Source organism: Lacerta agilis, chromosome 7, assembly GCF_009819535.1.
Source record: "Lacerta agilis isolate rLacAgi1 chromosome 7, rLacAgi1.pri, whole genome shotgun sequence".
In the NCBI taxonomy this organism is placed as follows: domain Eukaryota; kingdom Metazoa; phylum Chordata; class Lepidosauria; order Squamata; family Lacertidae; genus Lacerta; species Lacerta agilis.
Genome location: NC_046318.1, coordinates 39100307 through 39127389, shown reverse-complemented (window position 1 = coordinate 39127389; position 27083 = coordinate 39100307). Strand labels below are relative to the sequence as shown.

General features: G+C 39.7%; 1 protein-coding gene across 11 annotated transcripts in view; it reads right to left on the bottom strand.

Moving 5' to 3' along the window:
• Positions 1-26667, bottom strand: part of PPP4R1 (protein phosphatase 4 regulatory subunit 1) — a 40894-nt gene extending 14227 nt beyond the window's left edge. For 3 of the 11 annotated variants that reach the window (XM_033154891.1, XM_033154888.1, XM_033154890.1), the window contains exons 1-10: positions 20361-20526; positions 11005-11140; positions 10052-10158; positions 9235-9377; positions 7999-8145; positions 6588-6695; positions 4471-4536; positions 3816-3974; positions 2011-2141; positions 563-1074 (exon numbers count right to left, since the gene is read on the bottom strand). In XM_033154891.1, the coding sequence (XP_033010782.1) occupies positions 563-1074; positions 2011-2141; positions 3816-3974; positions 4471-4536; positions 6588-6695; positions 7999-8145; positions 9235-9377; positions 10052-10158; positions 11005-11140; positions 20361-20511 (1660 nt within the window). In that variant the 5' untranslated portion in view covers positions 20512-20526. Of the gene's footprint in view, positions 1-562; positions 1075-2010; positions 2142-3815; positions 3975-4470; positions 4537-6587; positions 6696-7998; positions 8146-9234; positions 9378-10051; positions 10159-11004; positions 11141-20360; positions 20527-20569; positions 20619-20779; positions 20825-21370; positions 21672-22534; positions 22622-23469; positions 23523-26600 lie in introns of those variants that run through there. The other 8 variants (XM_033154892.1, XM_033154894.1, XM_033154898.1 and 5 more) reach the window with 8 other exon arrangements.
• Between the last annotated feature and the right edge of the window lie 416 nt (positions 26668-27083).

The window sequence follows — 27083 nt, the reverse complement described above, 5'->3', positions numbered from 1 at the left end:
CACCCATATTTAAAAGTGAAGTGGGACAGGGATCAAGAGGCATGTTCCATGACATTTCTGATAGCAAAATATTCAATGAAATGCAAAATGTTTGCAGCTCTTGAAGGTTCCTGGAAATTAATCTATATAGGGATGGTAGAGATTTTGGGCTTGCAGCTTCACTTCTAATGTACTGTACTGCAATATGTTGATATAGTTGGGATTTGATAACCCAAATCACTTTTTAACAGGCAGCTTAACATTTAAACCAGGGAGTAAAATGGCCAGGGAAAACTGGCCCAACTAACTTATAACAATTTATTCACTCTGTAATTTATATCTTTGTTTGAAATCAAGAAAAGGAAATGGAAGGACAGAAGGGGGAGGAGTAGTGGTGCAAAACAGAGACCTGATTTTCTTTATAAGTAAGCATAGTGTATTTGCATAAATCAAGGCTATTTACCTACACGATTCTAAGATTCATTTCAGTTTCAGTTTCTATCAATTGGCCTTAGTCTTTCTTTTCTAGGCATCTAATTCACACCTCACCTGGAACTAGGAATGTATTAACATGTATTAATACCTTTAACATCTGGATCATCTATATGAGGTTCCAAATTTTCTATCATTTCTTCCAACTCCTTCCTTGTAGCCATGGTAACGTTTGAAGAAGCTGATGCAACGACTTCCTGCTCTCCTTCCTGAGTTTCTGAATCAAGTGTTTCTGCAGTTTCCTGAAGTTCTAAATCAATATCTATCTTGGGAAGTGGAGTCCTCCAGAAATTGAATGAGTTATATAGCTCCTGATCAGAAAGGGGTTTTTCCTGGGAACTCGGTGCAGGTGCTGGCAATACTGCAATGCTACAGCAATCAAAACTTTGTTCGTTCTTATTTGCTGCTTCTTGACATGATTCTGAAGACGAAGTGCAATGAAACATTGTCTCAGGCAGGGAATGAACCAACATGGAGTTACTCTCTTCCTTGTCATTTTCAAGGGTCTCTGAAAAATCACTCTCATCAGCATATAAAGGCAACTCTGTCTGGCTTTGTACATCATGTGTTGGGATATCTTCTGTATCTACAATTCTTTCATTGCTGGACAAAGAAAATAAATGTGTGTGTTATCTCCCAGAGTGGTTATAAAGACATATTTGGCTACAACATGGGTGGTGAATCTGCAATATGGAGGTCACAGAGGGAAAAATGGAGGGTGGTAGGATGCTGGGACAGAAACAAGCAAACACAAAATTAAAGACACGTGTCACACCAAAGCATAAGGAGCTGTATGTGCATTGTAATGCAAAATGAACTAGCCTCAACTTCTGGCATAGTCAGTCACCGCTGGTCTACATAAGGACACTTGTGCCTTTCTTAGTTGCTCACAAACAGGCAGCATCAAAATTATTAAGTACTTCAGTAAGAATGAACAATTGGCACATATATTTTGTATCCACAATTTTTTCATTGCTAGACCCAGAGAATGTGTATGTCTAATAATCAGAATGGTTGGGTTGTTTAAAAGATGAGGTGTTTTTTTTAACCCATCCTACCTCAGAACTTGGGACATGAAATTTCCTTCATAATGGCAGAACATACAGGTGAAACTCGAAAAATTAGAGTATCGTGGAAAGGTGCATTTCTTTCAGTAATTCAACTTAAAAGGTGAAACTAATGTATGAGATAGACTCGTGACATGCAAAGCGAGATATGTCAAGCCTTTATTTGTTATAATTGTGATGATTATGGCATACAACTGATAACCCCAAATTAACAATCTCAACTTTGGGGTTTTCATCAGCTGAATGCCATAATCATCACAATTATAACAAATAAAGGCTTTACATATATCGCTTTGCATGTCATGAGTCTATCTCATATATTAAACTCCAGTAGCTAATGAAAACAATTGCTTACATAAATGAACTTTTCCACAATATTCTAATTTTTCAAGTTTCATCTGTACAATCAAAGTATCAGTAAAAAAATGCTAACAGCCAATGAATTTAAATGAAATTAATAACCAGTCCATACCTATGTTCCTCTGCAAGTTTCCGATCCTCAGTGTTTTTACATTCTTCTTCTTTAAAAAATTGACCACTGCTGGATGGATTAGCAAACGTTGATATAAAAGGCCCCAGGGATTGAAAGGCAGCTTGGCGGACCTAGAGTAATGGATTCCAGAGAGTTCCTTTAAATATAGCTGCTTGTAATGAGTGCTCCAGCTGTCAGAAGTGGAAACATCATAAGTTCCCCAAGGTATGCTGCAAGGAAATCTTGCATCTTGAACTAAGGCCAACATGGGAATGCATTATGCTAGCTGCCTCAAGAATATTACATTACAACCGGGTACATACTTGAGTGTCACACCAGTATCTGAATATGCATATTAAAGTACGTATCTGTCTGCAGGAGAATATTGACAAACTCTAGAGGAGGGGTGGGGAACCTGCAAACCCTGCAGATGTTGTCAGACTCCAGCTTCCAAAAAACCTCAATATGACAAATTATCAGGGATGATGTTCTTGGACTACAGCTCCTGTCTGGAGGACCACAGGTTAGCTACCCCTTATTTTAATCTAGATCTTGCATTATTCACATATATTTCACCACAATTTTACTATAAATTCCTACAATAGATTTCCATCTATATTCAGAACTTACAGAAATACACATATCTTTAACAGAAGAAAAACAGACCAAACCCTACGCCAAAGGATAAATGGACATAAATCTGATATCAGGAATCACAAGACAGAGAAACCAGTAGGAGAACACTTCCGTCTCCCAGGACATTCTATACAAGATCTCAAAGTAGCTGTCTTACTACAAAAGAATTTCAGAAATAGACTGGAAAGAGAAGTTGCTGAATTGCAACTAATTACCAAACTTAAAACCATGGAGAGACCTGGTCTGAACAAAGACATTGGATTCTTATCTCATTATACATGACAAAGCTATCTTTAGCCATCTCACCCCTTGCTTTTTTCCTGTAAGACCAACTGCAGTCATTAACAGTCATCAACAGGTTTTCCACACCTATCAGCCAATCACCCATTCCCACCACCCTTCTGAGTAATACCCCTCCCAACTCTCTCACTATATATAAGGGTCTGGTGACTTCTGTTTCAGTGTATCTGAAGAAGTGTGCATGCACACGAAAGCTCATACCAAGAACAAACTTAGTTGGTCTCTAAGGTGCTACTGGAAAGAATTTTTTTAGAAGAAATCACAATTTGTCAAAGCAAATATTGGAATGGGTGAGTAGGAAATCCAAAAATATTTTCAAATACATATTTTTAAAGCTAGAGAAGGAACCAAGTAACAACTAGGGAAGAACATTACACACCAGATTGTAAAGTGTTTAACAGATATATATGCATTTTCACATCCTGTTTCCTGCCCAATTGTTTATCCCTTTGTCAAACCATCTTATGAACCTCTGTACACTTTCACTGTGCATGGTTATATTTACTTTCATAATAAAAGGTTTCATTTTGGGGCATATACATTTACTTTTGGTTCTGGCAAATAACAGCACTGTTCCTTATGCTTTTTCAAAGTAATAAAATATGTTGTGGCATCTAACAAATAAGTAAAATGACGAAAGTTCTGGAGATAGAGTTGTCTTAAATTTCTAGCCCTAATAGTTATTGAAAACATAATCAACATCTACAAAATACTTCAGAGGGTGGAGCTTCTATACCTTGCATAATACATTACCCCTCTTCCACATGTCAACGATATTATCAATACTTTAAGCAATAATTAAACTCTCTCAAAATAATTGTCAAGAATCTTGCAGGAGGAAAAGGGGAACTTAACAACTGACATCTTACCCATCGTGAAGGGTCACTGATAAGGTTAATAAAAAGTGTTGATAATTTTGTTCGCCGGACCTCCTGTGATGTGGCACATGAAACAGCCATAAAACATTCAGCACAAGCCTTCCGCACACCCCAAACATTATCAGAACAAAGCTGAAAAAATCTAGGAAGCTGAAAAAACAAAGCATAACACAAATTTTGTATGAATAATTTAAATGAGGTTTTGACTTCTTATCTTGAAATAATTCCTTATAAACTTGTAAAATGTTATAGTGGAAAATTATTAAGTATGCTATGGACAAGATTAAGACAAGGGTGCATTCATTTTTTGCTTCCTATGTTTGGAATTGCTTTACTATATTGCTTCCTTTTGGCATTAAAAAACCATCCCATCATCTCACAAAGAGCTTAAGCTACTCTAGTAAGCTACTCCACTCAGCAGCATTCTGTACAACTTGTAGCTTTTGGAACAGCCCCACATAGAATTCATGTGTAACTGTGGCCAGGATATCTAAGTCCAGGAATGGCCGTAGCTGATGCACTAAAGTTGGTAAAGGGCATTAATGAAATCTAGCATAAATCAGTGTACTTTGGTTCCAGTGATTTTAATAGGGAGAATTATAACTAACTGCAGCTTATCAAAACCTATTCCAGAATTTGGATTTACCAGCATTTCTTCAGTGGCTTGCTGTCCAACTACACTACAGATGTCACCAAAATTGGCTGCACAAACCTGAAAAAACAATACATTTATTATAATATGGCACCGAGTAGACAAAAACTATTAAAAAAGCAAGACTGCAGTTCTCAAACTACTCCGTGTAATGCTTTGCAATCAAGTGTAAATCTATTGCACTGGGCCACAGGTTTACTACTCACTGTAGTTCTAATCTTGAAAGTTAGGTAATTTAAAAATAGGAGATATAACTCGATATGAACAATTTAAAACTAAAGACTACCATAGATAGTAAGTCTTGTTTCCCTAAAAGTTGCAGGAAAAAACTGGTAAAGAGCACAATTGGTTTAAGTATTAAGTAGGATAAAATATACATTTTTTTTAAGGTTCTGGAAACTCAATTTATGAGCGAGTGTGGGCGATGAGAAAAGTCTTCTTTCCCAAGTTGTTGAGTTTACCCAACTACCTCTGGTTCACTGCAATTATATTTTCCTTTGGAGAGAACGAGGGTGGATCTCATTTCACATTTAGCTGTTAACCAATCTTGATTTTAAGTCAAGAAAGAATTTCCCCCTAAAGTTCAGACTTTACTCGCATCCACACCAAACATTTAAAGGACCCTTCTTCCACCTTAAGCGTAATGGCTTCTCCTAAAGAATCCTGGGAACTGTAGTTTGTTAAGGGTCTCTGCACCTTTAACAAAATATGGTTTCCATATCTCTGGGGAAAGCCATGACTCTTAAAGTGGTGGAAGAGTGCTTTAAATGTTTGGTGTGGGTGTGATGCCAATAACAAATTTGGAGAAATTTGCCATAGCGCAGCAATGGCTCATTTGTTATCTGATCTGGTCTTGCACTGATGTACCTCAGTACTATGGACTTTGTTCTGCTTTGGCCAACAAATTGTGTTGTATTGGTCATCTGTCATGGGTGCTTTAGTTTAGATTCCTGCATTGCAGGAAGTTGGACTAGATGACCCTTGGGCTCCCTTCCAACTCTACAATTCTATGATTTGAAGAGGAAATATTGATGGTGTCAGAGTAGAGTTAGAAAGAGAGTTAGAATGTTCACAGAGGCAAGGGTTAAGTTATGACTCCAACTCGGGGGAGGGGAAGGTACAAGCCAGTCCTCACTAGGAGGTTAGAAAAAGAGTGGGAAAAGCCTTTTGAGAGTTGCTGGTCAGGGGAGAAGCAGAGCTCAGAAGGTATCTGAACTGAATGACTCTGTGGAGTGATAGCTGAAGTTAAGAACTATTTATTAATACTGTTTGTGAATTCTTAATAAAAAATATAAAAAACCAAGAGACATTTGTGTGGTAATGTGAAGAGGAATCAACAAGCCTTGACAGATGTATGTAAGATCTAGCCTTCGAGTAGCTGGGCTGATCTTTATGTCCTTCCTGATCCTTCCCAAATTTATGATACTAGCATTTTAATTTCAGGATTCCATAATCTTTGCGGAATAAAGTGAGGATAGGATAGCAGTCAAATTTTATCATTCTAATGCTTTAATTTTTACAACTGTTTGACTGGACAATATTCAAAGTATGTGCTCTGGCTAGTCAAATGCCAAACCCTAGAGAGTATCAGCAACAGCTGAAGTTTACTTGCTTCTTCGTTTGCACTGATGCCCTGAAAATCCTTCATTTCTGCCCTGCCTTGCTGTGAATGAAGCCAATGAATCCTGCCCTTCTTCCAAGAAGTGCAAGATAGCATACAAGGAGTTATCACATTTTAAGCCTATTAGCTACCACCAGTGATGGTTAGCTACTGAGATAATGACTCACTCAAAACTACCCACTGAGCTACCTGGCAGAGGAGGGACTTAAAGTCATGTCTCCAGAGTCCCAAGTCATATTTTCTAGATACCACACTGACATCTTAAGACAATGGTTGTTTATGGCCATAATCGTTACCTATAGTTTCTTCATTCATTCCAATAAACAGGAAAGACCTGCATATACAAAGCTGCCAAGAGATCAGTGCATTCACAAAGGAGGTTTTGATTCCTACTTAGAATAAATGCCTTCCATTTCCAAAAAAAGCATGGCTAAAATTCTGGCAAGGTAAAGAAGGGAAATAAGAGATTTACAAAGGAAAAAGTTCATACCTTACGAACATGAAACATTCTGCAGTCACAGCACATCTCACAAAACCTGGGAAGAATGAGCCTCTCTGTAATGTCCTTTCCTACCATAGAGGCCATTTTGCACATTATCTAATTACAAGAAAAACATTGATTATGCATCTGCTATCACTGCATTCCTAGATATGCAAAAATTCCTACTTGTAATCCAGTAGCATTTTTATGAAATGTGTATTACAAAATGCTTAATTAGTATTTTCTACTGCATCCTCTCTGTACATTGAAACAAAATGCTCTTGCCAATTAAAATTAACAGAAGGCAGATACATTGAAAAAAATGTTTCCTTTGGTCTCAGCTAGGGGTTGCGTACCTTTTTAGACTAGTAGTAGTATTTTGAATTTTAGGAAAGCATCATGGGCACCAGTCAAAAAATGGCTGGTGGTGGCATGACACAACATAAGAGCACACTCATTGCTGCTTCATGCTCCACCCCTTATGGGTAATGTGAATTAGAATCAGCTATGACCTTTTAGTCCTGATTGTGGAGACCATACAATGTTGACCCCCCCCCCCACATTCCTACCAGGAAAAAATCTAGAAAATGGTCACACCACACTCACTATGTCTTGCACAACACATGCACATGTTCACCACACACATTCAGACCACAGACACATATGCACCTGCCTACCCAAGTACACCTCTCTCTCTCACAGACCTACCTGCACCTCCCCTCCCTACTCACACACACCAACCATACATACACTGGTACCTGAGACTCCTTTGGGAGGAAGGATGTGATAGAATTTTAATAAATGCAACACTCTTTCTCTCACACAGAACACACATACCTCCCCCCACTCTTTCTCAGACACAGACCACATCTCTCTGACTGATCAAGTATGTGTCAAAGGAAGTGCCTGCTGCTAGCTTTCAATAGCTGTTGAGCTACAGCCAGCTGAATGAATGGGGTGATGCCTTTCACTCTTTTCCCCCCTCCACCAGACATTGACAAAGAAAGAAATCATGGGTGAAATAATTTTCCTTGTTTGCAAGCCCAATAAGACAGAACAAAGGCAATTAATATTTTTCCTAATTATTTTCTAATTTGAGTTCTTGGTCCACATTAAGTTCCGTGGATGCAATCCTGTACAGTTTTGAGGCTTTATTCCATGGAAGTTAACCAGGAGTTTAACAACGTGTGAGCAGGATTGAAGCACCACCATTCTTCCATTTCCTGTGTTCTTGGTACAAAAATGTTTTATGATCTCTGAAACATGCTTATCCCTATAACTACACCTTTACCTTAGTCTGCAAAGCACTATTTTACATCTCATTCATGGCAAAGGATACTCTATGGGAAAGCAAGCATGTTTGCTGTTTAGTAAATCCAGATAATTAATATAGACAATGCAAAGTCATGCTCCAACTTACTGCCACAGCCTCTGTCTTCACATCATCATTGCTGTCTGGAGCCGTCAGATCTACAAGCACTGGGCATACTTTGCCCTCCACATCATATCGTTCAATAAGTTCTTGCTCTAAAAGAACAAGTAATGCTGCCTGGCTTGTTTTTCTCACCTATGTTTAAAAAGAAGAAGAGAGGAAGGGACTTGAATTATGTTTTCACCTGTGCCACAAAGCTTTAGAACAAACATTTTATAAGACAGCAAGAACTAACTCCTGTGAATCACTTTAAGGTTCCACTCTATATTTACCTAGGAATAAGTCCCACTGAACTAAACAGGCCTTATTTCTGAATAGGATCCACATAGGATTATGTTGTCTGGGATATTGCTATACACTGTTAGTATTTATTTCCATGAATTCTTTAACATATGGAATGATACCATTGCAAATCTTTAATTTGATAATATTTATACTACTGCTACTATGTAACACTGGTCAAGTACCACTGAAAAAGGCACTAAAGAGAAGTAAACAGTTTATTCATACAGACTAGCCTTTCCCAGCATGATGCCCTCCAGATGTTTTGAACTATAAGGACATCGGTTTGTGGAAGACTAATATAAATTGTTTAATTTAATTACTGAGTCTGTGACACAAATTTATTTCAAAACTCTTGAATCTTATTTTAGTTGTTGGGACATTCACTGATCCAAATAAATGTGAAATTTCAAAACCACTAAAGTGCCTTGTTTTTCCCTCCCCTGCAGTGAATGTTCAGGTGTCAGCCCCTATGGGAAGGGACTTGTCATGTTGCTACTTCAAAGTCCCATACATACTGATGTTGTTATGTGAACAATTTATTTGGATGAGTATTAACATGGTGCCATTAAACACAGATTCCGCCTACCGAACACAATGCATTCTCAGGAAACTGTTTTATTAGACAAGCATTTGCATAACAAGCTGGTGGTTTCCATTATTTCTTATGGGAACATTTCTAATCCATTATCCCCCACCCCCTAAAACGGCTGCCGCCAACCAGCAAAGTACAAACAAGTACGAAAGAGGGCAAATTGTGGCCATTCGGATATCTGAATCAGCTGTGCGTGTAGCAAGGTTTGGATGTAATTCTTTATGTTCAGGTAAGTGAATTTTTGGATAACAAGTGGGCAGATTGCAGGATCTGCATGTAGTTTATTTCAAACATGTAAAATATGTACACAACTGTGTAATTATTCAATAACTTCAAAGAATTCTCACCTGGTTGTTCTGGTCTGCAAGGTATCTCACCACAATAGGCAATAAATATTTTGAAAAAGCGTAAGGGATTGAAGGCCTGTTTTCTTGACAAAACATAGCTATATGAGGCACCTGTTCCATCAATTCAGCTCGTACTGTCGGCTCTATTAATAAAAATGTCAAGATGAACCAATAAGTCATATGTTATCGATCTGTTGATCGAAAGTCAAATACCTACTATAATGCAGTACTAATAAACTATCTCTAATTGGTCATAAAGGAATCGTTTTGGATTCAAATTTATAGCTTCATGAATTAAAAGTGCAAGAGAGTCACTAATCCTTCTTGTTTTGCAAGCAGTATTAATTGTGGAATTCAACTGATGTCCCTGTGCTCACTGAAGTCCTTTTAATCCAGAGGATGCATCTGCTAAATGGAATAGGAAGGGTGGCAATTTTTGCCAATTTCCCCATCCCACTGCACTTCCCTACCACTTTCTGCCTTTAATACCTTATGCCAGTCTCCATTTTTCTCTCATTTGTCTCCTTGTTTTCCTGAAAAGCCTCCTTGCTATTAGGAGCCATTTTGAAATGGGTATTGTTTTGCTCCTTTTCTAAATATTCTTTACAGTAGCTGCCAGCAATAACATGAATTTGGTTTTATAATCATGATCCTGCAGCAGCTGCAAAGCAACAATTGCTTTTTTGAATGAGCTACTGAGGATACTAATAGCATGGAATAAAGAATGAAGTATAATCTAGTTTATGCACTATTCACATTAACCACCCCAACATTTAATCTACTTCATTACCTCATTAAGATAGCTCATACTACACACCTGAATCATCAGCTAGCCTGCTGACTCTTTCCAGTACAGCAATACAATCTCTCTCATCATCACTCACTTCTTTCAAAGTGTCCAACAAACTTCGAGCCACCATTTGCCTAGAACATGAGAGAATAAAATTGCAATATTGTGGAACCAAGTTTATAACTTTTACATTTCAAGAAATAATTTATCTATCCCACCTTAATATAACACATTTGCATACGAGCCTTCTTTCAGAGAACTCAAGGTAGTATATATGGGTTACCCTATTTTGCCCACAACAACCCTTAGTCTGTGTGTCTTGCCCAAAGTTTCATGGCTGTGTGGCAATGTGAACCCAGCTTTCTTGGTCCAAGTTTTTGTCTGCTACACCAAATATGGCCTGCTGCCCACAGGATAAAAAACTGTTCAGAACAGAATACTTAACATTAAAAAATCAAAACAAACCATTTTGAACTATTACCCAGAAAAGAATACTAAAATTCAACCACTGTATAAGAATACCGAGTACAAAAAGATGAAAATCTTTCCTTAGAACTCAACAAAAACTAAGGTGAATTTTACAACATTGTATATTCCAATATCAGATGGCAGACAGATCCTTGTAAACGAAGACATGTTACATTAAATATCCACTAAAATGTAACATATGAGGACGCCACCATCTTTAATCATGTGTACAGCTAGTATTCTTACATTTGGAAATGAACTGTAGTCTCTTCAAACATTACTGTGTTATAGAATGAATACAATACAAATCTTAAATACATATCTTCTTATAAAGTAATATACCAAATAGCCCTTGATAAGGACTGATAATCCATTAAATGGAAAAGGTGGACAGGTGTGTGAATTTAATTCATAGAATTTCCTTGTAAAAAAAAGATTAAGTTTTTTCCTGCACACAAAACATTTTAAGATAGCTCCTTTTAAAACAGATTATTTAGGTTAAAACACCATACCTGTTAAAAATATTCTCGCTTGCAGCGTACTTGTCCAATCTTCCCAGAGGAGTCAACATTTCATCTTGTGAGACAAAGTCCAGGGCTGAAGGTATAATAATCACATCAGACTCTGAGCTGTAGTCATCCACACCAACTATCAGAGACATCAGAAACATTTCTTATAATCACAAATCTATATTTTAAAACAGATGCCTAATGTTGAGAAGAAGCTAGGCTATGCAGCAGTCTGCTTTCAACACAGATTAGTCTTAAAACTTGTTGTGCCTTTACCATTCTCCCTTTTCAAAGCATGCTTTTGTACAACTCAGCCATTCTTCTTAAACTGTACCCACTTTTTGTACAAAATTGTTCTCCAATTTCCTTCAGTCTCAAATATTTTGCAAACCACACAACATCTGTAGCTGACTGCTTTTTCTACTAGTCCTTCAGTAAAATAACTTTTTTAAAACCTTTCATGTCATACCAAATTTGTATACATAAATGAATATGAACCTCAAAATTGATGAAGCCCCAAGAAAGTAGTTACGAAGTGCAGTTTCATTAAAACCAAAATCAGAACTTAAAACCAATGTTAAGATTAAGTATAGTTTAAATATAAGCATTCAGCATGCTGGTGCACAGGGTTAAAAATTTTGCTTCTCCTCTGCTCCTACCGTGCTGCCCTAGTTTTGCTTAGCATTAGATAGGAACCATGGGCAGTAAAGCCAAGAACAAACTTAGGTTACAACTAATTGCTTGGAGGGAAGCAAACCACAAGTCTAGGTTCAGGCATAATGCTGAAGCAAATCCAAGGCTTCGCTCCTGGAAGCAGCAGAGCAAAGTACCTATGATTGTGGCATCTAGTGTGATTATCTAGATGCTGCTGGGCTGTACTTTGTATTTCTTCAAATTTGTTAGTTAGTTTTAAGTTCAGGCTGGGGTGGGGGAAGAGGTCAGCCTATATCCATGATGTTATCTTCCAACTTATTGCAACACTATTCATGTCAGCAGCAATCTGATCAAGTTTAATTACCAACACTTACATATTGTCAAAACAATAGACATAAAAAACATTTGAGTACCAGCTAACTCCAAAAAACATGGGTGATCCCCACTTGTTCAAGGATCGGGTCATCTATGGAATCCATTGCTGCCATTCTAACTACTCTCTCAGTTTACCATTTTGCTTTCACTGGCTGACTGGCTTATCAACAGTCTTTTTACAAGAGCAATGCTTTTAATAAGTCAGATAGAGCACTTTCCATTGTTCTATCCTTTTGGAGTACAGTGGGAAGAGGAATTGGCCGTTCCCCATCTATTCCCTGGCGTGCTCTGGTCCATGGGGTCACGAAGAGTCGGACACGACTAAACAACAACAACAACAACCATCTATTTTCATACAGATGAATATTCCAGTTGTCTCATGCTTTCTTATTTTACACTTATTCTACAGCATAGATGATAATGGTCTCTTGTTACCTATGGTATACACATCACAATGGGACCCTTGATGCATGATTAGGGCTTTCTGGTACTATCATAAATTGCTAACAGTCTCCCAACTCCCTGCCCATGAATCAACTGCTCCAAGTATTCACAATATCCTTGACAAATCCTTCTTGTAGCAAACAGGAGCACACATATTAAAACAATTGATGTAGGATGATAAATTTTCAGCTGCTATATTTTTCCTACAGAAAATTAAATCACTACCATCATTGTACATGGATATAATATCAGTCTAACAGAAACTGTGCAGCATTGCAATTAGCTTTTCACATGACTACTCTTTGAAAGTGTTTGCACATGTGCACCATAACACTACATTTCCCAAATTAAACATGCTATTTAGGCATGTTAAAATTGGTACAATATATTAGCAGTTTTGAGTGTCTTCACATGCTTTTCTTAACATTTAAGCAATGTTGGGATTGTTTGCTATTGTTTTAAAATATTTACATATATCCCAATAAAAATATTTTTCAAGTGAAGTTGTGAAATTGTTTGACCATCTTATTTAAACTAGAAAGTCCGTTTCATTTATTTATTTTTTCCTGTAGCAATATTTCAGATAAACGGCTTTGGCTAAAAGAAAAACTTCCAATATATTTATTTATATAAAACAAAAATTATGAAATCAAAAGATGTCTGAGCTGTACCTCAGTACATAACATAAGAAGAATCCTACAGGATCAGGCCAAAGATCTATCTAGTCTAGTATTCTATTATAACAGTGGTCAACCAGATGCCTAGGGAAGTCTGCAAGTAGGACCAGAATAGGACCAACTGTGCTCTTCCTCTCTCTCACTTCTCAGCAACTGGACTTCAGAGACATGATGTAGCACAACTGTATACTGTACCATTGCTATTCACTTAAAATTGAATTGAAACCATCTCATTTGACCAAAGTTTTCAGCAATGAAAGGCAGATCCAAAGTTGGACACAAAGTCTCATATCACATGTGAAATGGCATATACTTCAAGGAGAATACTGATAACCTAGTTTCCAAGAAGTTTCATTGTTGCAGGGGTAGCCGAAAATATAATGCTAAAGCAAGCAATCAGTACTTTGGTATGTGTTTTTAAGTCAGCTTCTTAAAGTTAATGGACACACCTCTCTACATTATTATTGCTATTTCCAAATATAAGTTCTGCATGGGCTACCTTGAGTTTCTCACATCTGAATATTGGCAAATAAGTGAAACAACATACCGGTAGTTAACACAATTCACAGTTTGAATGTGGAAGGTGTCAAACCATGTGCAACTCAAGTATACAAAGCAGCTGCAGTAGTTCAGCATTTCCCCCCCAATGTGGCCTTTAATGCTTAATTAATTGCTAGTTTCCAGGCTATCAATCACTAACATTTAGGATTAGAAAGACATAGCATTTGATTTTCATTCCTGTTACATTAGTTTTTTCTAACAGGTTTCCCAGGTAATACAGTAATACCTCGTGTTGCATACATTCGGGTTACGCACCTTCACAACCCGGAAGTCCTCCGCGGAGCGCGTGCACAGAAACATTCTGCGCACTTCGCGCATGCGCGAATGCACAAAAACCTGCGAACTTCCAGGTTTTTTCTTTTTTGTTCGTTCGTGTTAAGTACGCCCAGATTACGTGGCGTGACCCGGAACGGATTGTGTACATAACACGGGGTACCGCTGTATACAGATTATGTTAGCCTAACCATCAATTTTCATTTCAATGAAGTTCTCGTTATCTGTACAAATCTACCCATGTTCTCATATCTGAATCAATTAAGTTTAGGAACCTGAATTATTGTAATTTTCCATTATGGTAAGAAAATTTACCACATTTTTCCGTGTACGGTATAACACGCCCCTGTGTATAAGATGCCCCTATTTTTGGGGACTCAAATTTAACAAAATGGGGGAGATGGCCCGAGTTGTTGAGCTGTTTGGGGGGAGGATTGCCCAAAGTTGTTGCCCAGGGTTGTAGAGCTTTTAACTGGGGGGCGGTGTACAGAAAATCAGTAACCCAACTAACAAACGCTGGAAATCGCTCATGTCGCCAAAGCAACATGCATCTGCCCACTCACCAACAGCAGACGGCAACCGCATACACAATTCCAGAAGTGTCAGCCAATCCAAAGAACCCTTGCCGCAGCAACCAATCACCCACCCAATTACCGCAGCAGCATCCCATTTTTAAACATTATTTTAGAGTTAAAAAAACTCGTCTTATACACGGAAAAGTATGGTATGTCCATTCATCCAAAACATCACTGCTTATTAGTTTAATAAAATGTATTAAGACGATGCATAAATATTTCCCTTTATAAGCAACACTTGTAGATGAACATTTCTACTACTTCATTTAACTTTTAATAGATGCCAATGTTCCGGGGGCGGGGGGAGAATGTTTATGGAACATCACCATGATCTCAGTGTAAATACAAGATCTGGTTGTATCATGGGGATGGGAAGCATGTGACCCTCCAGGTGTTGTTTGATTCCAGTGTTCATCAGCTTCAGCCAGCATGGCCAACTATCAAGGACAAATGGAGGTGTAGTCCAGCATCACCTGGAGAGCTACACGTTCCTACCCCCTCTGCTCTAACAAGATGGAAACACAGGAAAGTGTTCAAAATTGTACGATATTGTAAACATAAAAAATAACCCCCAAAAAGACTTAACTTAAATAGGAAGTGAAAAGCCTAGATAAATGTACTGAATTCAAAAAAAATATTAAAACTCAAAAACGTATTGCCTAACAATGTACAACAGTTTTGGGATTTTTTAAAAGGATACAGCAATCAATGTTTGCCCACAAAAGGTAGGAGAATTTTGCACACTGTTATCAAATACCATTCCATTTTGTAAGCATAATTTTGCACTCTTTCATTTAAACATGTTTCAACAGTGTAGTCATCTTTTATGGAATCTCCTATGCTACTAACCACATATTGCTTTCCTAATGTCTATTGAAAGTACCTCCTTTTCGGATCTTTGGCATCTGTCTGCCTGTAGTTTACAGGCAATTCAGTTACAGGTCTATATTCAGAAATGACATTTATTATACAAACAAAACTCATGTTCACTGTGGAATGTGGACAACCATCAATTTTATTCTCCTATGTAAATGAAATTCACAAACTTATCCAAGATGAAAATACTGTTTTTCCATCTATACTCAGATGGTTTCAAAAGAACAAGAAATCTTGGCTTCCGGCGGCTGGCGCCATTATGGATGGTCGTGGGCTGCTTCGGCTGCGAAGCACCCAGTTCATCCCGGGGGTCAGGAGCCCTGCAGCCGCATAGCGGGGCTTCGGTTGGGGCGCGGGAAGAGCGTCCCGTGCCCTGGGCTCCCCGGCTGTGCCCGTTGTGCTCCGAACCCTTCCCCCGCGCCCCCTGTAAAGGGGGAGTGGGGGTGAAGGGACCACGGAGCCGGGCTTTAGGGGACATGCCCCAACCGGGATGTTTACATGCGGCGGCAAAGTCCGTGATGAGCGTCTCTGTTCTACCTGTCATTAAGGAGTTGCTAAGAAACCAGAAGCTGTGAGTAATTGACTGACTCTTTGTATTCCGGGAAAGCTCTGGGATTAAGAAGAAAGGCAGCCCGCCTCTCTCCCTTCGGGTGGTGAAAGAAATTAACTCTTTAAGTGACTGCTGCTACAACAATCAATAGAAAGTATTTAGAATTTGAAAGCTGAGTCTGTCGAGATCTCCTTTTGGGGGTTAACTGAGGAAAAAATATCTCCATTTGAAGTTTTGGTCTTTATACTCTGGCATCGGAAGAAATGGCGGCGATTTGGACTTGCGTAGGAAAAAATTGAGACAAAGGAAGGAAAAGACAGGAAACGTAACTTGATACCCACCTCCCCCCGAAGATGTTGGACTTTGCGCTTATGTTGGCACTGAAGGACTGGGAGGAGGAGGAAAAGCTTACTGTCTTTCAACTGGAACTGCTTGATCGAAAATTAAGAGCCTTGAGTGCGATTATAAATGGAAAGAATTTGTTTTCCACAGAGGAGGCTTTTCGAAAGTTTTATTCAATGGAAACAGACTTTTGCAAAGAGCTGGAAGATGTGTTGGAAGGATGGTTGGAGATGGCTGAGCAAATCCGAATGGAACAGGGGCCGATTTCAGGGGGTGGCAGCAGCCCTGGAACGGAAAGATTTTTAATATCCAGACTCCGAGGTGGCAGTTCGGGGTCGAGGGACATAGAATCAAGATTTCTACAAGAAGAAGAAGCATGGCACAAAGGCACGGAGAAACTCAGAATGGAGAGGATGAACATCTTGGAGCTCGATGCAGGGTTTGTGGTGGTTGCAACCTGGATCTGTGGACATTCAGAAGAATATAATAGGAGATCCGGTTCTGGTGAAGGACAGGAGAAGATAATGGACAGAAGGGGAGTGGGTTGAACCAATTAATGTGTAATAAAGATGGTCTGCCATGGCATCCGAAATCGGAGTGTGAAGTTTGTTAATCATAAGTCTATTTTAAATAAGTAAGGAGATATTGAATTTAAGTTAAAGCAGCATGATAAATGATAGAAGAAATAAGTTTAGCTGTAAGAATATTTGGTTAAGTTTTAGGTTATAACGCAATGATTAAGACAAAGGTGTTTTTTCTTTTTTAAGTAAAGTTAAATTTTTATAGAGAAAAGTTGTTAAGGAAATAGTGTACTGTTTTAAAACCGAAGGTGTATAGGCGGGGGAAGTCAAACGTCAAGATTTGGAACTAGAAATTTTTTTTTTAGTAAGGTATATAGATAAGAAGAAGAATCCTGACATTATGTGTATTTGTATTTGTTTTGATATTTGTAGGTGTGGGGGTTGGGTTTGTGTTATTTTGTGAAAATGTCAATAAATTCTGTTTTAAAAAAAAAAAAAGAAATCTTTCTACTATTCTCCTAGTTACTACTTGTCAAAATGACCATGCTAAACAGCAATGGGTTGCATTCAACTAAGTCACACTGTTAGTGCAAGGGCTGCTGCTAAACAGAACTTCCCTCCCTTGCCTCTCCAGAGCCCCCCAATCTGTTCCAGAGGGTTGGGGGAACTCTCAGAATAGATTTAGAGGCAGGCACACAGGGGGAGGGGAAGTTTCTTTGCACAAGAGGAAGTCCTTGCACCAACAGGTTTTACTGTGTATGCTCTTCTCCCTCTCATCATACAATGAAATCACATTTTTTTCTTTTGCTTCTGTCTGTTCCTGGTTTATGCTCTACACACAGAAGCTTAAAAGTAGCAATTAAAGTGGTCCATCTAGAAGCACAGACAGAGTTTTTAAAAAAGAAAGATGTCTTCAAGCTAAGAAGGTACATCAGAGGCAACCTTGAAACACTACCATTAGTTAGACACAAATGCCACCGGGGGGGGGGGGATCTAGGATATGAATTGGAACACCATAAGGAATTTTTATTCTATTTTCTTAATGCTTACACTCCACTATGTCCCATTTGTTGAAAAAAGCATATCCTCTCTTCCATGTATCATCTAGCAACAAGTGACTTCTCTAATGAATAAACAATCATAGCAAAAGCATAATTGCTCATTTTACTTCTAGAAGCAAATGCTGACTGCTTAGAAGATTTACAAAGAACAACACTAGACTCCTAACAAGAAAGCTCAAATTGAATATTTGACCACTGCAAGCCCTGAACTCAATCACAGACGTAATTTTACACACGTAAAAAAATCTCCATTAGCCACATGCAATCCTCGGCTGTGAAACAGGAATACAGGTAATAATCACATATGTATTGATACAAACTTTTAATATATTATATGATATCAACACCTTCCTGCTAGTGGAAACCAACCTTCCTACAATTGCTTTATCAGCAGTTTATGGCCTTTGTTTTTGTCAAGGATTTGTGGATTACCATAACTGTATACGTAGTTTGTCACTAAAATAACAGAGAACAAAAATAAAATATGCAGTCACCAGTCTCGCCTTAGAAATCAGCTTATTAAAAGGAATCAGATTTGCTGGCATCAGTGTCTCAGTTCTGGGCTGCTTAAGGTCCCATCTCAATCCTAAAAGCCATGAGTACAAATCAGGTCTTTTGATGACCCATTTCCCTCTATGAAGAGCCAAGACAGCTGCAATACTACAGGAACATACAGGGTACAAAGCTGAGGATGAAGCATGTGAGAAGAAGAAATAAAGTGTTCTCAGTTGAAGAACTTTGGCACCAAGCAGACCTCTACAGGAAATGATGCTAATACAGAAAATGAGGCTAATGCAGAATTCAAACACTGCACTCATTGATAGGTGGAGCACTGAGATAAAACCTTCACACTAAGACCCTAATAATCAAGAACTCAAAAGCATGACAACTCATATGGCAAGCATCACTTACTATGGACAATTAAAAGGAGAGAGACAACTTAATGAATATTAATTTGTATACAGCTGCACTGTGGTGAATACTACAACACTACTTACAGCAGCAATTGACTTCACTTTCATTGAATGTCACCCTCTAATGTCGCCTTGCAAGAGAAATTATGTTTTACTAAGTGCTCCTATCCAAGATCAAAATTTATACCAAAAAATCTGCCTACAAGAAAGATTTACATTCTTATTCTGGAGCATGTATTTTTAATATGGACACATTCCCAACCTCTCTTCTATACTGTTGTTGTTGTTGTTCATTCGTTCAGTCGTGTCCGACTCTTCGTGACCCCATGGACCAGAGCACGCCAGGCACGCCTATCCTTCACTGCCTCCTGCAGTTTGGCCAAACTCATGTTAGTAGCTTCAAGAACACTGTCCAACCATCTCATCCTCTGTCGTCCCCTTCTCCTTCTATACTGTACTTATATTTTATTTAATTCAGGTACTTTCATTATTATTTTCCACAGTACCTTCTCCATTATTAAGTTCACACAGTATTCTGTACCAGACTTCTCCAGCCTGGTGCCCTCCACATATTTTGGCTACAACATCCATGGGAGTTGTAGTCCAAAACATCTGGAAAGCACCAAGGTGGAGAAGACTGTTCTACACAATCACTGATGCCTGCACTGGTCATGAATTTACTGCTGTAAAAAAAATACTGTAAGTCATTAATACATTACTAAAATATTTTGAATTACACAGGTTTATCTTCTGTTCAAAACACAAATGCACACTACTCTGTGTGTGTGCGCGTGCTATTGATTCAAAAAGGTGGTAGCATCAGTTCTCCAAAGTCTGATATGTACACAATACATTTTAAAATATTAAAAACTAAAGAAAGCAGGTCTAATTAGAAGACCTGAGCCTCATACAACAGACCTGCCAACCAGCTACAAATTAATTCAGAAGAATATGCATCACTCTATTTATCTAACATACAAAGTCAAGGTCACTGTCGAATCAGACTACCAATCTTGGGTTTTGCTTTCTTGACCCTTTATGGATCACAGTGCATTTTTTTAATCTCATTAGCTGTCCAAAATTCAACATAAATGCTAACTTTTAAATATCAATGTATTAAATTTTAGTATTTAAAAAATTTTGACATTTAAAATGTACATTTAATTTTTACAATTTAAATATTCAATTGATATATCAAACCTGAATACACCTTGATTTTAAAAAGCACACAAGCATAATTCCTATATGAGAACATTCAATGAATTCTGATGGCAATTAATAAAGTGTTATTAAGGGAAGACGAATTCTATTAGTATCTCAATATTAAGACACTGTTGTTAAGCTTCAAGTACAACATGACCTAAATCTCATTCATCAGAATAGCAGCAGTCATGCTATAATCACAACCAATCCCTTCAACTCACAACTTTCCCCATTTTCCTTCGTGGTCTCCAGAAAAGTAAAACAAACTAACAACAACAACAACAACAACAAAATCAAGACAGGCACAAGCACGAACAACTTTGCAAGCCATACACATAAATGCCTGTATGGGGGAAAACGGGCAAGGACAGCTGAGCATGGCTGCTTCCTCCCACAATGCAACTTGGGCCTCCTCCACGCTTTCAAAACCATTTATTCGCGGAAGCAAAAGCAAACGAGAGCTTGACACACACGCGCAATCCATCCCTCTCCCTCCCCGTTCCCGGTTGTATTTTATGTATATATACATATAAGGAACAAACCCTCGTTAGACCGAAACAGGCTCCCTCTCCCCATTTCATTCCAGACCCAGGATCCCCTGAGTTTCCGGGTGCGAAAGAAGTGGGACCGCCCCAACCCAGCCCCCACACCTAAGACGGACTTGGGAAGAAGGGGCGGCCCGCGCAGCGCCGCCGATTGCGCTGGGGAAGAGGAAAAGAGAAGCTGCTGCTGCTGCAGCTGGGACTACTCACATCCGTCTATCTCCTCCTGCAGGTCCTCCTGGAGCAGCGACAGATCTAGACGGGGGAGGGGGGGAGGCGGAGAGAGACAAGACAAAGTGAACTCCAGCCGAGGGGATTCCTCCCCACCCCAGAGCAACTCCCCTTTGCAAAACACCCATAATACACACCCCACAAGAGCGCCTCGCGGTTCTTTACCACGCTGTAAAAACACACACACAACCCTGCCCTGAGCGCCCCCTTCGCGTACTCACGGGGCCGAAAAAGGGGGGGGGGCGCCTACATCTGGAAACAAATCCCACAAGCCCTTCTTGCCACACAAGGTCGTTAATTTCTCCGATAAATCCCCTCGCAAGCAATTTCCATAGTTTCTCCAACACAGAGAGAGAAGTAGGTGGGCAGGTAGGAGGCAACCCCCACCCCACCCCACCCCCCAAATCGATGAGTTGAGGTGAAGGAGGAGTCGCTAAAGGGCGCTTTCCCTTTGCTTTTTCCTTGAAGGGGGGGGGGGGGTTCCGGACTGAGGTGTTTGTTTCGCGCCCGGACGGAGTTTCTGGGAGTGGGAGGGGGGGTTGCGGAGGGAGGGAGGGAGGTGCTACCTACCCGCCATGTTTCTGCAAACCTCCCCGCCCGATTTGCAGGGGCTACATTTAGCCCGCCGTGGCAGCAGCAGGAGGCGAGAGCTGAGGGAAGGGGACTCAGTTGGGGTGGCGGTTGCGGCCTTTGGGCCCAGGCGGCGTTTCCGGGCGTCCCCGGGAGAGTCTCACACAGAGCGATCAGTCCGGAGAGGGAGGGGTCTGAGCCGGACACACACACAGAGAGAGAAACGGCTGCCCCCGCCTCCGCCAGGGAGGAAAAAGAGAGAGAGAGCGCTGCCTGACATGCAAGGCAAGAGCTGCCGCGCTTTTGCACTCTTTTCCACCGGCTGACTCACTCCAGCCTCAAAAGCCGCCTCCGTCGGGCGCAGCCAGGTGGGGCAGGTCTGGCCCAGCCGGAACCAGTGAGGCAGAGTGAACTACTTGGGACACTTCGAAAAAACGCCCCGGTGTCTGTGAGCGCCCTCTCTCTCTCTCTCCACTCGCCTAGCAGTGCTTTCCCTTGACCCTGACCCTGCACTGCCTTCTCCACATGGCATGGCCGTTCCCAAAGTTGGTTTAAGAGGGTACGGCAGTTTCCGTTCTCCGCACCCTGCTAGGCACTGGCACGGCTGCAGGGCACGGCGACTACTCGAGAGCTGTACGCTGGGCTTCTCTCAGACCTACGTAACTTGGCTGTGACGCTGTTAGCTCACCCGCATCTAGGTTTGGCTCTGCTTTTGTACTACTGTGTACGTTTCTGTGCCACTTGGCTCCGGTTTTCGTTTCCCCTTTCTGGGCTCGGCCATTGCATTCTTCCCGCCCCTCCTTCAGCGCTGCTGCCCCAGGACACTTCGCTGCCCGAGGCGAAGAAGATTATGCTCCATCTCCCTTCCTGTTCTGTGTACACAAGCCACCTAGAGTAGCTGACTCTTCTTTCAACAGCAGTGATGGGACAAGCGAGCGATAGCCACACCTGAGGGCAGTTAGGCTGGTTTAGGGAGCACAGGGGCAGCCAGTGTGGGATAAAAAACTCTTGTCATCTAGCACCTAGCTGCACATCACCTGGACACCTACTACCTGAAACTGTGGCCTAGCTCTGCCTCTCATTCTTTTTCCTTTGCTTGATATCACTGCCACCCATCCCTGGCTGTATTTTTCTGTTATTTAACCTTGCTCCTCTTAAACTTACTTAGGAATACTGCTGCTGCTTTTCATCCCTTTTTATTGCCTTCCTATAGAGAATGAAGCTGAACCCACTATTTTAATTGTGGCCGAACACTGGTTTAGAGGATGCCAAATGGAGCTCTGAGATATGACACACTGCAATAAGTAGATTGAATCATTGTGATGTCATTCTATAAAGAACCACCTTCCTCAGGTGATAATTCCAGGGTTGGTGTCACAATGTAACCTATACTGTATTTGTAGGCACAGTGCTTTGCTTTGTGGCCGTTTGTATATATGGAGTGAAAAATTAAAATGTTCTCTGCAAAAGCATTTGGGACAGCTATCCGAAACTGGGTTTTGGGGTCATTGCCTACTTTCATTGAAATAAGCCTTGGACTGATTTGATAAGAGCCAGGCAACCCTAATAAGAAATCTGCATTTAGCTGCTTATATAACTGTACTGAGGTTTAATGAAAATCTAATATTTTGACAGAAAGGTAATTGGCATAGCACAATAGATAAGGCTGCTGTTCTAGACACACTTGCCTTAATGTCTCATTTAATTCTATAGGACTTCTGGGTAGGTATGCACAGGATTACCTTGAAAGGGTATAAACCATGTTTATATCCAAATCAGTTAAAATTTATACTAATATACTAAATATAGTATAATATTCCCCTTGAGGCTAGTAATAGTGTCTCCCCTTGCCACTGGACTCCCTTTCATTTGTCAGTAAAACACAAAATAAAAATATGTTTAATTGCAGAACCACAAGGTTTGATAGGTGCTCAGCCTTTCTTGCAGTCGTTATGAAGGTCATAATTCTACAATATCAGCCATACTAGTTAAGGTTCTCTAGAACTGTACAAAGAAATAGGAACACAACTGTCACGGTGATTTCAGCAGCTGATGCCTATACTTATCATACCATTGGGTTTTCTACATTATAAGCTTACCATGGGCCATTTGCAGTGTTGATTGAGGTGACTAGTGATCTGCAATTCCTTTCCTGGAGAAAAGGGAGAAGCCGGAAATTGGATTAAGCATCACTAGATAGTGTACTTGCACTATCCTTACTGCACCATTTTGCAGTCTGAACAGTGCAAACGCCAACTTTACAAAACCATATGGTAATCAACAGAACTCTTAAGAGACCTGTGTAACAGACAAACACGTACACTGACAAGTCTTTCTGCCTGCTGTTAAGAGGAGGCCCCAATATCAGTTCCCATCATTTCCAGTTAAAGGATATCTTGATGGCAAGGATGGCAAAATATATCTGCCTGAAACTTAAGGGAACTGCTTCCTGTCAGAGTAGACAGCACGGGGTACCTCCTATATTACTCTTTGTTTTTCTGTTGCGGTAGCTTTGGCCATTCGGCTTTTTACTTGACATAAAAGGTAAGAATCTTGCAAAAAACAAAAAATTAATTTTGCGCCTCCTACCGGTATGGGTTGTGTTTTTTGTTTCTGCTTGATAACTTCTATATGAGATTTCTTGGTAAACTTAACACAGTTTTCCTTAATATTAAATCAGTAAACCTAAGATCTGCTTACAATTCAGAGTGATTAAGAGTCAAACACTGAGATATAATGATGGCATAGCCCTTGCACTTCCTCAAAACCATACAAGTACGAGCTGCAGTGCAATGTAGCATAATTTATGAAAAATATTTATATACTGTTATATCATAAAAAGTCAAATAAGTTTATAATAATATATAATGTATGAGGAAAAAAACATTTAAAATTTCAATATTAGAGACAATCAACTAGCTATTATGGAAATATATTATCTGAATGGCCTGCATAGGCCTGGTACGTAATATTGTGACTTTTTGGCCTTTGTAGCTGCAATCAATTCTGATCTCAGGCATTTGTGGTTGAAGTAGAAGGAATGTCATGCATAGGAGGTTGAGCCCATATAAAATACTGATAATAAGCAGCATTTTTCTATCTGGATGCTATATTGTTGTTGATGGAGAAAAATGGGTGATTATGTAGCTGCCAAAGATTCAGTAGTTGTGTGTTTAGTAGAGTTCATGTGTCTGTTCATATGCAAAACAATGTACAAGCTTGATGTGTTAAGGAATGAAGCACTGTGGCATATTAAATTTTCTGTCAAATGTGATTAGCAGCTGGAGTAACTAACCATTACATGTATAGTCAAGCATACAGCGCAGTACCACAGGCTGTTAATAAAGATTTCAAAGATAGTACCAACTTTATGACATTCAAATCATTCTCTTGTGACCAGCGGCAGTATTTTCTATAAACCTTTTACTTGACAAATTTCTGCTGTCCTAAATCAATGGCGTTTTTTAGTTTTCTTTACTAAATGTACCTCATATTAGCTTCTTCACATGTTGTATAAATGCTGTATCTCTTTTTCCAAATTTAATTGAACGGACATATGTTAGAAAAATAAATAAAATGAACTCAGGCTACATAGTTCTGTGCATGCTTACCTGGGAGAAAGTCCCATCACATTCAGTAGAGTTTACTTCTGAGTAGACACATGCAGTGTGGTTTTATTTTATATTCATACAAAATCAAAGTTAATTTATTGGAATGCCTATAAAGGTTTTAAACAAATAACTACTTGGCAGTATACATTTCCCTTACATTACATTTTAAGGGGAGGGACTGAGGTACAGTAGTACCTTGGGTTACATACGCTTCAGGTTACATACGCTTCAGGTTACATACTCCGCTAACCCAGAAATAACGCTTCAGGTTAAGAACTTTGCTTCAGGATAAGAACAGAAATCGTGCTCTGGCGACGAAGCAGCAGCGGGAGGCCCCATTAGCTAAAGTGGTGCTTCAGGTTAAGAACAGTTTCAGGTTAAGAACGGACCTCCAGAACGAATTAAGTTCTTAACCCGAGGTACCATTGTATTGAAAACATGCTTGCAGGACAATCCAAACACTAGCTAGGCATCAGAGCAATGTGAGAGAACAACAGAGCAACAGTTGCATCTCTAGCCTTATTGCTCACAGTGGCAGAGGGCAGGGAAATAACAATCAGCCTCAATGCCATCAAGTGGGCTGGCTCAGCAGATCCAGAACACCTGGTTTTCATATGGGGGGTGCTGTTGCCAGAGGCAGGGGGGTGCAGACCATTGGGAGCACCACAACTATTACGTAGAATGGAAGGCAAGAGGCAGGGGGTGCTGAATTTTGATGTTGCACAGGGCACCACTGACTTCTGAGACCCCAAGGTCTGCCACTGCTGTTACAGAACAGGGACCTTTGTATTTTAACCAAGTCATGCTAGTGTCACTCCATGGGCAAAAAGCGAGCAGGGCTGCATTGACACCTCTGCCCAATCCGTCCCCTGACCCTGCACACAGTGTTGGGGGTATGGATTGCAGCTTGATTTTAGCATGACTGAAGAACTGTGCAAATAAAAAGATATGTGCTTCCTAGGGTAAGTAACTTGAAAGTTTTATTGTGTTACTAATAGTAATGCATTTCTATGAGACAGGAGATGAAAATTTAATTGAAAAATATCAATCCTACATCAATGTTTGAGATTAATTTTTAAAAACTTTCAACTATATGTCTAATGGCAGCGCCTATCTCTTTTTTCATAGATAGTACTATTTATAATTTTTAAAACGCCTTTTCATAAATTATAACATCTTCAATAGGACAGAAATAATTTTGGGAATTGCACTGTGGAATCTGATCCCCCCCCCAAAAGGGGAAATAGATTTTTATTCTACAATTTTCAGTCAACCTTCTATGCAATTGGTTGGACAGTATGTGTGTGTATCAAACAATTTTTAAAAATGAAACATCTGAAATGAGTGAGTTTGAAAATATGTTGCTCACAACCCAACACAGTTAAGCATGCTTAAGCCCATTTATTTCAATATATTTTATTCAACTTAACTTTGTGTTGTACTTTAAACATTATTTTTGAAGGCATAAGCATGATCAGAACTCAGATGAAAGACTTGCATTTTATGATATTTATTTCAAGCATGTTAAGTCATGTCAGCCATTTGAGGGCTCTGTACACTTGGAAAAAAAGGGGAAAGGAGGGTAAAGAGTGACTGTTGAAAATAAAAAGAAGTCCTACCTTTCATAGCTCTGTTTACTTGAAGGTTAAGGAAAGTAGCATGGAGTAGAGTAGGAGGACAAAGATAAATGATTGGCTGCTATATATCTCTTGTTAGCCTCTGTCCAAGGAGATGTCACAATCTCACCATGACAATGAGCTGTTCCTTGGGTACCAATAAGAAAAGCAGAATGAATTACTAAAAACAAAGGCTCTAGTCACTCACAATAGATATACCTAGGCTCCCTATCTCACTTAACGCACATATATTACCCTGAGGCAAATATTGATTTTCCACACACTAATAGTTGCAGTAATTCCCCCTGATGAGTGTACCTGTAAGAGGTACTGTTAAAACATTAGGTACACTGTACAGCTGAACCTAGAGGGACGCGGGTGGCGCTGTGGGTTAAACCACAGAGCCTAGGTCAGCGGTTCGAATCCCCGCGACGGGTGAGCTTCCGTTGCTTGGTCCCTGCTCCTGCCCAACTAGCAGTTCGAAAG